A 13452-nucleotide genomic window follows, 5' to 3' on the forward strand; every position below is an offset into this window, starting at 1 on the left:
CGCGTCCATTCATCCTGTTCTGTGCATTCGGATTTTGAGACGTTCTTTACGCGGTTTTGCATTGGACAATCCACACACAAACAACTTCAGATCCACGCACAACCGTGCATAAACTACGGCCTACCACTAGATGGCAGTCTGACGGAGCGATGCAGAGGTTTGCGGCAGAGGTTGCGCTAGACTTTTTCACGTAAAGAACGTCTCAGAATCCGAATGCACAGAACAGAGATATTATAGGGATTTATCATTTGCCGTCCGCTGTCTTTGGAATCAACTGCCACCCAACATCCGCCTTGCACCTTCTATTTGAACTTTTAAAACAAGGTTGAAAACATATCGTTTATTTATTTTTTGCTTGTCTTATATTTTTAACTCTGTTTCTGTTCAGCACTTTGGCCAGCTCTGCTGAGATAAATGCTATATAAATAAATTTTACTTACTATATTATGATATGATATGATATTCATGGCTGTAGCCAGCTATGAGGTCACCGAGGTCCGGACCTAGGTCATTTTTCATAGAAAAATAAAATGTGAAGCTCTGAATGAATATTCAGCTGTTTAAAACTCTTCTGAGTGTCTGCGTTACACATCTATACAGTTTACAAAGTTGTTTATTGTCAGTGGTGTAAAAGATGGATTCATTTCACTTGATGCGGGAGGCTGGCTGCGTCACCCGATTGAAAGAGTTGTGAGTGAGCGTGCGTGGGTATGCAATCTCCGCACTGCATACCCGTAATGACACACTTGCTTTCCCGTTTTCACGTAATGACACACTTCAGGAAGTTAATATAGTGGGGAGATGCGTATGGGAACATTTTCGTTTTTATTTTGGGCATGTTTTTGACGCATGATCTCACAGCAGGCCATTGTCAACTTTAGTCATATAAAATGATTTCCCCAAAACAAAATTGTTGACAATTGTTGACTGCTAGTGTAACGGAGGCCAGCGAGAGAGAGCTGTGCAAGAGAGACTCCAGCGACAGATGCTTAGCATCCTCGTTAGAGCGCTCGTCTCCCATACCGGACTGATGCTGGTACGAGACCCACTTCGAGTAGGACCAGTTAGTTATTTTGGAAAACCACTAGCCACAGTATCAAGCCCTGTTTATAGGTATAAATAATTTATAATGTGTTAACTTTACTATTAATTATATTTATTAAAGTTGAATGATTTATAGCAATTATTGATAATATTAGGTATAATTATTGACACCAAACTACGGACCTCACTAATTTTCAACCCTGGCTATGGCCATGATAATATAATATAATTTTTATAATATAATATAATTTATACTATACTATACTATATTATATTATATTACATTGTTAAGCCATGAAACCTTTCTTCACATGTTTGTAGTTTTGTTCCTACAGAAAAAATGTTGAGGAGCTTGGGTGAACTGTTCCTTTAAGAAACTGTATTTTTTAAACCAATGCCTCTTAGTACTATTAGAAGGGTGCTGTATGCTGCTATTATTTATTTGACCTGTTCAGCCTAGAGAGTCATTTGAACATAGAGCCCACTAACCTGAGAAATGACTTGAAATGAGAGCCCAAGGCTTACTAAGCTTCTGGAGACTGAGTGAGCTGTCTTGGTAAAGCAGGCGAACACAGTGAACAGATCATTTACATACTGAGCAATTAACAGCCTCTCTTGTGACTAGGAAAGTGCAGAATGCAAATTTTTCTTGCGTTATGATGATTTCTGACGAATCAAGCCTGTTTCTCTCATGCGCTCACAATACAGAAGAGACGCAGGCCCCTCATTCCACTTGCACAAATATTTGCATTTGGCTCTCCCTCTGAGCTACACAATGTCTTCGTCCCAAATTGCAGGTTTTGCTGTGTGAAATGAGCGAGTTATATAATTCCACCGACTGAGAGGATCCAACCCTCACAATATTTACAACTTGACATTTCAATCCGCTAGAGTTTGATAAGAAGAAAGTCGGTGGGAAGACCTCAAGAGAACATATTAGGTTCAAGCAAAAATTAAGAACAATGGTTATTGCCGTAAAAAGTAAAGGGGGCAGCTTTCATCATCACCCATATGCTCATATACATCTACCAACAAACTTTACAGCCAAACGGGATCTGAACTTGCATCCACTCAAGGCAAGAAATATTCCTTTAAGCCATAATACAGGTACAGTAGCTTATATTCAGGTAGGGGCTTGAACCCACCTAAGACTGAAATATAAGAACCGCCTAAGGTTATTGTTTAAGATATTGTTCCAAATTAGGCATAGAAACAGAGGGAAACAATGGACCCAGGAGAGAGAGAGGAAGTAGATGGTGGGTGGAAGGAAAGTGAGAATTAGAGAGAAAGAAAGAAATATAAGGTCCCACAGGACAAGCACTCATACAAACACCCCCTACACAAGTCATTATTCACACATACAGAACCCCTATCTACCCAAACTCCTTCCAGGCGCTGTATAGCTGTGTGTGAGTGAGCAAGCGGAGAGAGAGAGAGAACTGCTTCACTGTGTGTCCCCATTCAAATCTTAAGGGGCCGTATCGTGGAATTCCATCATGTTGGGAACACAGAAATGAAATGCCCTGTCACTGCTGTTAGTGAGATGCATGATGAGAAAGAATATGATGGAAAGAATCGTTTCTCAGTTGTGGAGTCGATCTCTCGGGACGGCTGACATTTTCACATTTCACGCACACACACATACTACAGGGTGTTGACCAGCAGTGTCAGCCCCCATTTTGACCCAGTCAGGATGGTTTAATTTGTGCAGAAAGGAATTGATTGGCTGCTGCGCCATGTGCTGCCCAGCCACCAAAGGACAGATCAGTTCCATAAACCAACATAAAGAATGCTCTGTTGTAAAAGATGTGCTAGAACAACATTAAAGATCGGGTATCATGCTATGTCATGCATTTTGACATCTTAACGCTGTTAAACGTGCTGGCTTCTCATGCTTAACATGGTCAACTTGTTAAAAAACGAGTTGGACGTATGACATAGTGTTTCTGTACTTGATACACTCCCCCAGCACTCCCAACTTGTTTCGGAAAGTTTTTTATAATTCTGGATCCCTGTGTCGTCACAGGGATCCTATTACTTTTATTGGGTAATTTTCCCAGAAAAGCACGGCAAGGCGAAAGAAAAAGCCCACGAGCGATACCCGCTTACCATCAATATTATCTGCGCTGCGTCAAGATGGGCTGCGCTGCACTGCAGCTCGTTACTCTTGCGATAGTGAAGTTTAGATGTGTCTGTTTGTTCACTGCATTTCAGTGATGGATGTTATATAAACGGTGGATATAACGCTGTATTTAGAGATCGTTTGAAACTGATAGATGGTGCGGTCCCAGTGCTAAAAGATGCATGAACTGCACGCGGTAAGTCAAACTAAGTCACACATCTGTGTTTTGTTGGCAATCGGCGTGTACGTGCATAATGTATAAAACATAAAGGGATTAATGTGATGATGTGTTGCTTGCTCGTGCTGTAGTTCCATCCCACTCATCCCACTAGTCCCACCACTAGCAGTTCGTGTTTTTCCGGAAATAATCGTACAGCTGTATCTCTCTTTTATAAATTTGATCAAACTAAATACTCTTCGAAGATATGACGTGTGCAATACTACTGTATAGGCACTCAAGATTACTTGAAACTGCGATACGGGATCTTTAAAGAGACATTCCTGTCGCAGCTTGCTAAATGTTTCAGTTATAGGATGTTCATGTTCATTGGTTGGTTACATTTATGTTTGCCTTTTTCTGAACCATCTTAACAACATTATGATTCTGTTTTTTTTGCCTGTTGTTCTTGTTTTACACACATATTAAGGCCCAGTGCTGCTAAATAGCTTTTATTTGTTTTAGAAAAAGTATTTACAAATAAACCGGATGCTGAATTTCAATTTCCCCTATTGAAGTTTTCATTTAAAACTTCCAGAAGCACTTCCTGTCTCATATTTTTATTTCCATAAAATCAAGACATTCTCTCAGCTAATTTGGTTCCAATTAATAGTCAAGAAAATACAAAAAAGCACTCCAAAACATTGTATTAAACATTTAAGCAGGTGATAAAAATATTAAAAATAATAAAATGTTACTGTTAATAATAAAATATTTTATACCCTGCTTAAAACTTGTTTTTTAAAGTACAGACCTTTTTGTATTTTATTTTTTACATAAATAACTACATCTTAAAGATGTTCATTTAACATTTTGATGTTCTGTTGGTTGTATTTTGTTCTAATATTTGTCAAGTGTTAAAAAAAAAAATATGACGTGGTTCTGGGCCAGACATGAAAAATAGTTTAAATGGATCTTTACAGTATCATTTCCACAGATATTCGTGTGATTTGTTTTACGAGGTGGCTAATTTGCATGAATTCATATGATCTCATATTTTTTATGAGAGTAACACTCATATTCTCATATTTGCTTTTGTGCCACTGACGTTAGGTTAAGGGGGGTGCGGTTAGCCGGTTAGGGGAGGGGCTTCAGTATGCCTTCACATCGTACAAATTCATACGAATTAGCCACCTTGTAAAATAGTAAAGAATTTCTGTGAGATCAGGCTGATTGTTTTGTCTTAAAATCATGTTGTTCACGTTTTACATGCTAAAGTTGGGGCCAGATTTACTAAACAGGGCAAAATATTGCAACAATGCAATTTCAAAAAACCGCCATTGGGAGTTGAAATTTCTGCGGGTGATTTATTAACAAGGCACACATTAAAAAACACAGGTGCAATATCTCATTCCCATAGTTACTAACGCAAAAGAGCAGCGCACATTAGCCCAGGGTTTAAATAAAGCTGTAAAAGACAAAGACGAGCGCAAACCATAGTAAATCGCGTTACGTGATTCATTTAAATACAACAAAATCTCCCATTAAGTTTGCGCCTGAAGAGGAAACTCCTACAAAAGCATAAGGTCAGTCGCAAAAACAGCTGTTTTCAGTGCTCATTTTCACTGCGTGTCTTTAGTATATACCAACAGTGTTTTTTACGCCAAAAGAGGCATTTGCGCTGCCGCAAGCTGTTAGTAAATCTGACCCTTGCTGTTAATAGGCTTTTACTTAATGCAGGTTATGGAGAAGGAACTTGGACTCATTGAAAAACTTGTCAGTTTCAATACGGTACATTGTTTTCTTTACTGAGCCCTAAACCTATACACACAGCTATAGTTCTTATGACCAATAAATCTGGAACAAGCAAGTGATATTGAAATAGAGTGCCCAGCACAGATCCAGAGGTTATATTTCGGGCAATATGACAAAGGAGCCTCAAAGCTGCAGTATCGATCTGTGTGTCCAGATTCTAAGCCTACATAACAATGCTCTACTAAAAGTCCTTGCACAGTGAGAGATCTGAAACTTTATACCACCTCACAGATACAAATGATGCCCAAATACAAAGGCTGTTTCTAGGAAACACTCCAAGCAATAAGGGGCATGTTTAACAGCTCAGGCTCAATTTCAGCCAAAGTCTTGGCCGTTCTGTAAGGTGAAACCCTCTAAACTGTACTGATTCAAAATAAACTGTTTTAAATGCTCCAGACAATTGAGAAAAGATTTAGAGATGTTGGAAAACCATAATTTTACTCAAGAAACCAACACTCGACCCCTCAGTGGTCAGCGACTACAGACCAATCTCACTCCTGCCTTTCCTTTCCAAGGCCCTCGAAAGGATAATTTTTAACCAAATCTCTGCCTATCACTCACAGCACGACCTTCTGGACAGTCAACAATCCGGCTTCAAGAAAGGACATTCTACGGAGACCGCTCTCCTGTCTGTCGTCAAAAACCTATGGCAGGCAAGGGCTAAATCCTTGTCATCTGTCCTTATTTTGCTTGATCTCTCTGCTGCATTTGACACTGTGAACCACCAGATCCTGCTGTCCACTCTCTCCAAACTGGGCATATCTGGAACTGCATTCAACTCGTTTGACTCTTGTCTCACAGGCAGATCCTTAAAGGTATCCTGGAGAAGAGAGACATCCATATCTCACCAGCTGACAACTGGAGTTCCTCAGGGATCAGTTCTTGCTCCTCCTCTTTTCTATTTATACCACCTCCCTGGGTCCAATTATTAAGGCACATGGGTTCTCATACCATTTTTATGCAGATGATACACAGCTTCATTTCTCTTTTCAGCCAGATGACCCCACCATCTCTGCCGTGTCTCTGCCTGCCTTCTGGACATCTCTTCTTGGATGGTCCTGGTTGTTCCTCTGTTGTCTGTGTCGATCGGAATGGGACCGGTTGGACCTGCACGTTTTCGGCGGGAGGGGCTTCCTGGGTCGCGCTCGTGGGCTCTCCCTGTTCTTCGTGGACGTTTGCTCGGTGGCTTTGGTCGGGGTCACTGAGTGCAGCTATGACACGTCAGAGGAGATCTGCCCTCCCTGACTGAGCTGGTTTCTCCCGAGGTTTTTTTTTTCTCCATTTATTCATCATTGGAGTTTGGGTTCCTCGCCACAGCAGAGCGTGCAGTGTTGGCTTGCTCACCAGGAGACTGCATTTATTTATTTATTAGCATTTATTTATTTATTATAGAATTGATATTTTATATCTTGCTTGGTCTATAAACACCATGCACTGTGCTGTGTTTGACCTTTCTGTGTTTGTCAGGGTTCCTGTCAAGTGTCTCTTTTTGAGCACATGGTATGGGTTACAGCCTGCCATGTGCTTTTCCCTTTATGTCAATGTTTTGTCTCTTGTTGAGCACATGGTATGGGTTACAGCTTGCCATGTGCTTTTCCCTTTAAGTTTGGTGTAACTCCGCCCCCCTCGTTACCCTGTTGTCTCCTCGTTATCGTTTAGGTCTGCTCACGGTACTAATCAGTGTCTTATCTCTTTTCTCTCCTACCTCGTTTCCCTGATGACTCTCACCTGGTTTGCTCTTTGTCTTCGTTCTCTCCCCTCCTGTTTCTAGTTTGGGTTTTGATTTCCTTCCCTTTATATTTCCTTCTGTTCTTCAGTCCTTTGTCAGACCGTTGCGTGTTAAATGCCAGCTCTGACTGCCATAGTCTTGTTCTGTTTATTTTAGTCTTAGTTACCACCTAGTCTTGCTTATTGTTTTTGTAGTGCTCCAGTGCATTTGCTCTTTGCTACTTTTTCCTCTGTGCCCCTCAGTGTTCTCTGGCGTCTCGGACCTCCGCTCTCATCACCTCCCGGCACCTCCTCACAAGGGATCACCTCTATTGTCCGGATTCTTCCAGCGGGTCGAGACTGCTCCCGCTGAGTGTCTGGTAGAGTCAAGGTTTCCTGTCCGGATTCTAATACTGCTTCTTACCGTGAGTACCGCTGGGTCGAGCTCTCTCCCCACGGGCTCACGAGGTACCTGTGGCTAGTGACTCTGGTGATCTGCTGTGGACATATTTTGCTCAATAAAGACCTTTTTCCCGCATTTGAGTCTCCGAACCTCTTGTTCCTCTCCGAGTCATGACAGTGTTTTTCTGTTTTTCTTATTTTCTCCTGTAAAGCTGCTTTGGAACAATGCACATTGTGAAAAGTGCTATATAAATAAAATAAATTGAAATTGAATTGAAAGAGCATCACCTACAACTCAACATCTCCAAGACAGAACTCCTGGTTATACCGGCCCGCCCATCAATTTAACACCACCTAACACTACCATTCAGCTCAGATCCTCAACTATAACACCCACAAAGTCTGTGAGGAACCTGGGGGTGATGTTTGACGACCAGCTGAAATTCACCTCTCACATCGCAGCAACCTCTCGAACTTACAGGTATGTGCTCTACAACATCAGGAAAATCAGGCCGTTCCTGTCGGAGCTCCAAGCTCTGGTCATATCAAGACTGGACTACTGCAATTCTCTACTGGCCGGTCTTCCAACTAATGCAGTCAAGCCCTTGCAAATGATCCAGAATGCAGCTGCGCGTCTAGTTTTCAATCAGCCTAAAAGAACCCATGTAACACCTCTCCTGATTTCACTTCACTGGTTTTAAAATTTAAAGTTTAAATTGCTGACACTGGCTTTCAGAACGATAACGGATTCAAATTCGCCCCTTTACTTCAACTCACTGCTCCAGGTCTACATCCCCGCCCATCATCTTCGGTCTGAAAATTAGCGATGCCTGGTTGTTCCATCACAGCGAGGCACCAAATCGCTTGCAAAAACCTTTACTCATTCAGTTCCCCTGTGGTGGAATGAACTGCCAGCCTCCACACGAACTGCAGCATCCTTCACAACTTTAAAAAAACAGCTCAAAACATACCCGTTCCGCATTTATTTGACTAACCAATAACTGTCTATGTCTTGTGTCTAAAAAAAGAAATTCTTGTTGTTCATTCTCTACCTTGTTTACTCCAGCTTTAATCCTCCTAGTAGCATGGCCTTGTAAACTAACGGTACTGTTTGGCGTGTTGACAAAATGTTTATATGCTCTCCTACTTGTAAGTCTCTTTGTATAAAAGCGTCTGCCAAACGAATAAATGTAAATGTAAAAAAATACATTCAGATGTTGGTGGCATTTGCTTTTTACCCCTTATTGCAGTTTATATTTTTGTCTTTCAAGATCCCATAGTTCATCTGTCTTACTGTTTCAAAAATGTGTGTGAAATTTCAAACGCTCAAAAAATTACACTTTTCATTGATGTGATATTGAGATAGTGAGAGGTTATACATCTCGTCTTGAATTTCAATCATTTTGACAACCCAGACTATCAAGTAGCCTTTGGGTTTCTGAGCAGTTGTGTTATTAATTTTTTGCTAGTGTGTTCTTCAGAGTTTTAATTAAAGTTTTCACTTCAAAAAGAATACAAAGCCATTGTAAATAGATTTTTGAGGAGTCTAAATTAGTGCTGCTGTACAAACGTAACCATAAATATTAATAGCTGCATCAAACATATCTGTGCATTGCATTACGACAGGGCAATATATGCATGTGGTGACAGTTGGTGGTGAAATGACAGACTGCAGGTGTGCATGTGTAATTTATTTGCTGACTGCAGTGTCACACGGAGAGAGATGTTCTTATGAAATGTCTGTGTGTGTGTTTTTTTTTCAGTGNTCCCCTCACTCTTCATCATCTGTCTCCCCTCACTCTTCATCATCTGTCTCACCTCACTCTTCATCATCTGTCTCACCTCACTCTTCATCATCTGTCTCCACTCACTCTTCATCATCTGTTCCCCTCACTCTTCATCATCTGTCTCCCCTCACTCTTCATCATCTGTCTCCCCTCACTCTTCATCATCTGTCTCCACTCACTCTTCATCATCTGTCTCCCCTCACTCTTCATCATCTGTCTCACCTCAGCTCTGTCTCGTCCATTGTAAATGAATGAGGGGGTGATTTTGTGGAGCATCTCGTGTCTATCTCACCTCAGTTGTCACCGTCTATCCTGTCTGGAAATGCAAAGGACACTCTTGTGTCAAACACGCTTACATCATTCATACTGTTGCCTACAGGGATGCGAGAAACTTCACATTAGAAAAATCTACAGTGTATGTGTGCCTGAATGAAAAGTCCCAGCGATGTATATTTAGTTTTTGAAAATTATTCCTTACTCTAGTGTTACTTTACAAACAACACACTGTAATAAAACCGAAGCCCAACTCAAAATATTCTAGTGACTGGTAATATCTATATTTTTCAGTTGGCTTAGTTGAGGTTTCTTAAATGCATCACTTTTCAAAAGCTGTTAGTGAAGTTTACAAAACCTTAACTGCGCAAATGGAAAAAATGTGAATGCAAGAGAATACAAAAGAGAAAACTGAAAATTGTATACACATCCATACAAACAAATTAAAACGAATACATTCACACTGTCTCCATCACTCCATTTTTACATCTTACTGTAGCATATGAAACAAATGTTTGTTTACAGATCAATTAAGTTTGGTCTTTCGGTGACCTGTAGGGCTAGGACTGTCATGATATCAGATTTTTACGCCACGGTTATCAAAGTCAAAAGAATATACTATAAAGATATACTTTTTCAAAAAGATGAACAAAACATGCTATAAGTCAAATTCTTCTTTTTTTAGAGACAGAGTTTTAACCATTATAGGCAAAACTTTAAACAGATGCTGAATTACTTTTGATATAATCATGTGTGTAAAACATGGTCTCGATAAACATTGTTTTTATGCCACGATATTGACCAAAACCGACATATCAGGACAACTCTAATGATGATATTTGAAAGACATTAGTTTGAGGTTGACATCACTCGTTCCCATTTGCAACACGCATGCGTGAGACTGTAGGTGCATGTCTGTTCTGCAGTTTGACTGCTTTACATATTCAAGGCTGTGAAACTTGAGAATGACATTAAAAAAGGACTTTACTTTTGTGTAGTGTACTATAATAACTTGTAGTATAATTTATAGATATTATGAACCTACTTTAGTTTTACAGTCCATCAATTCACTAGTCAATACTACAGAAAACTATGGTATAGTACTAAAGTTGAATTATTTTAGACAAGTTTACAACAGTGAATGCTGCAATTTTTTGTTGATGTGTGATGTTGGAGTTCTTTAGAGATGCTGTGTGAAGTTTGCAGTCAGTCGGTGTATGAAAGTCTCTGACTGATAATAACTGATAATTATACAGTAAGTGACAGGTCTTAGAAAGAAATTGGAAAAGGTTGAATGTGACAGGCCTCCATTTCGTGTGGAAGTACCGTTCTCATTTCTCTATCAGCCGTGAAACTGTGCTTTCAGCAAAAAGTCAATCCAAATAATGTTTTCTTATTCTAGAAACAGCAACAACATGCAATGCATGACGCTTGAATCCATCACCATGGTTACAGGTATGGAGGTTCAGAAACAGAAAACCAACAGATGGTCACAAACTCACAAATGAGCTGAGACTGACATCGTGTCTACACCGGACGCGAAACGACACGCGGCTTCTTCTAATGGGATTATCCAGTGTGGACAAAATTTACAATTATAATGGGTTCTAATCAATGATCTATGTAATGAGTGGATTGCTCATGACGTCATTACACTGAAGCTGCCGCGCCGCGCCGCCATGTTAGTATGCCCAAACGTTCAATTCAATGAATAGGAAGTTAATTAATCACGTATTAATGATAAAACAGTCACTCACAGTACATTCTTACAACACAAATGTCTTAAGCATGTAAATGGTTCATCATTTAAAGTCGGGAGTGTTCCCGTCTTATTAGCTATAGAGTGAGTTACGTTCATTTTCATTTCAGTACGTTAGCGCACATATCAGATCAGCAGACTAACAAGACACCTCCACATATGACAAATGTGCTTATTCTGAAGTCTCAATACAGATAAATACAGGCTGTATATGTTCTTTAAGTCATGAAGCTTTATTTCTAAACATTACAACAGTGTGCAATAGAAAGCACACACCTTCTATATTGATTTCTTTACTTCGTTATTCTGCTCAAAATAAATATAAACATTGTAAAAAAACATCAAAAGTAACAATTAATTTAAACACACATTTGAAATAAAAATTGACCGTGCGCCTAATAAGATGAAAAACGGGTTGTTTCAGATGGTCGTGTTGACTGTAAGTCAATGGCGCTCTCTGTCAGTTGGGCATACCAAGATGGCGGCGCGATCGCTTCCGGTGTTGTGCCGAGAAATGCACCCCTGCCAGATTCTGCACCTCCTTCAATAACACGCTGTCCGATTGGCTAATCCTAACCCCGCCCCTAACAAAATCTGTCAGGGGAGCATTTCTCGGCATAACACCGGTGGCTTCACCTCCTGCCGTTGTTTTAGCGTTCTAAAGGCGCAATCCAGTCAGTGGCTCTAATGCGTTCTATTGTCTCCTGCAGCGATCGGTGTAGACCTTTAGATCTCCTGCATCTGATTTCATATTTGTTCATACAATGTCACTTGTTCACTTATAGGAGATGAATAAAAAGTTTTGTTTATGTGCTTTATTTATCAGAAATGAAAACTGAACGTTGAACTACATTAATTGTATGATTATGGTAAAGAAATGCTACAAGACTGCTTGACTAAAACACCATCAATCACGGTGTGATTTAAAGGGACAGTTCACCCAAAAATAAAAATTCTGTCATTATTTATTCTCTTTATGTGTTTGTAAATCTGTACGTGAGTCTTTCTTCAGTGGAACACAGAATAAGATATTTTGAGAAATGTCTCAGTGGTTTTGTGTCCATACAATGGAAGTCAATGAGGTAAGTGTTGTTTGATTATTAACATTCTTCAAAATATCTTCTTTTGTGTTCTGAAGAAGAAAGAAACTCACACACCTTCAATGACATCAGCAGGGTTATGTGTCCTGTGGGTGGAGCGTCAGAACTTCTGCCTCGCCGATGCGCTCTACAACACAGTGAAAAACAAAACACTCATTTTACATCACGCTAAGAAGCATTACATGTGCATTGCCTACAGTACACTGGTCTTTCTAATGGTCAATAAACATTAATAACCAGCCAATGCCAACCAAAGAGAAAAGTCACTTCACTGGCAGCACAGATGATTACATCTAACACCACGAGACCAGGCACACATGGTGTTCTGAATTCATGTTCACTATTAAGGGCATTTTATAGACATGAGTCTTATAGTAAACTGAAGGTGTGTTACTATAGTAACCGCACACAAAAGCTCTCAGCTCCGTCATTCATCACACGACTGATGCTCATTTGAGTTAGTGCCGACAGACACTTTGGTTTTTCTTCTATGGATGAAAGATTCACTCTCACTTCATTCTGAAAACAGAAGCACACTCACCGGGTTTGTCTTGTGACGTCTCGGCTGGATTTAGACTGAACACAAACACAGATATTAAACATCTGAAATCTTCATACATCCGTGGAGATGATGTTGAGCATCTGTAATGTCCTGCTCACCTGGTTTGTCTTTGACGCTGACTGACAGGTGAGGTGAGCAACAGGTGATGTGATTCAGGCAGGACTTCAGATGTCTGTGGGATCTGAGCGCTGGAGTTTGTCATGGCCTGCTGGAGCAAACCCTGTACCATCTCTTTCTCTGTCAACACAAAACACATCTGATGGATCAGCGCCTCTGTCACAAACAACACGTTTGTGTCAGTAAAGATGTGACCCTGATACAGCAGCTGTTCAAATGAGTTTTAATGACAATATTTTTCTGACAAGGTCGGGCATTTGTACTTGAAACAGAACTGGTTTTTCCAGTTGGAATGGGTGCAGGTGCAGAATAACTGAGAGTCTTCTCAACCGCTTGGTTCAATGCTCTTCAGACCAGCATATCGATTCATCCGTCTGTCCATCACTGATTTGATTTACCTCTTTCATCTGCCAACAAAAGCCACTGCTGAACCATAGAGAGAGAATCAGTCTGCAAAATCTGACACAACAGCTCCAGCACCTCACACGAAAAGAGAGAGAGAGATTTTCTGTCATTTTACTGCTTCAGCAATGCAACAATTCAATTTTGTCATGCCAATAAATCACAAAAAAAAAATTTTTGAGAGAGAGAGAGAGAGAGAGAGAGA

General features: G+C 40.3%; 1 protein-coding gene across 1 annotated transcript in view; it reads right to left on the bottom strand.

Annotated features, from left to right (window-relative positions):
* Positions 1-11736: 11736 nt before the first annotated feature.
* Positions 11737-13452, bottom strand: part of tbata (thymus, brain and testes associated) — a 9504-nt gene continuing 7788 nt past the window's right edge. Inside the window, exons 6-9 of the mRNA XM_057359086.1 lie at positions 13244-13325; positions 12827-12965; positions 12708-12742; positions 11737-12293 (exon numbers count right to left, since the gene is read on the bottom strand). Of these exons, the coding sequence (XP_057215069.1) occupies positions 12244-12293; positions 12708-12742; positions 12827-12965; positions 13244-13325 (306 nt within the window). The 3' untranslated portion in view covers positions 11737-12243. The remainder of the gene's footprint in view (positions 12294-12707; positions 12743-12826; positions 12966-13243; positions 13326-13452) is intronic.

Source organism: Triplophysa rosa, linkage group LG18 (genome assembly GCF_024868665.1).
Source record: "Triplophysa rosa linkage group LG18, Trosa_1v2, whole genome shotgun sequence".
In the NCBI taxonomy this organism is placed as follows: Eukaryota; Metazoa; Chordata; class Actinopteri; order Cypriniformes; family Nemacheilidae; genus Triplophysa; species Triplophysa rosa.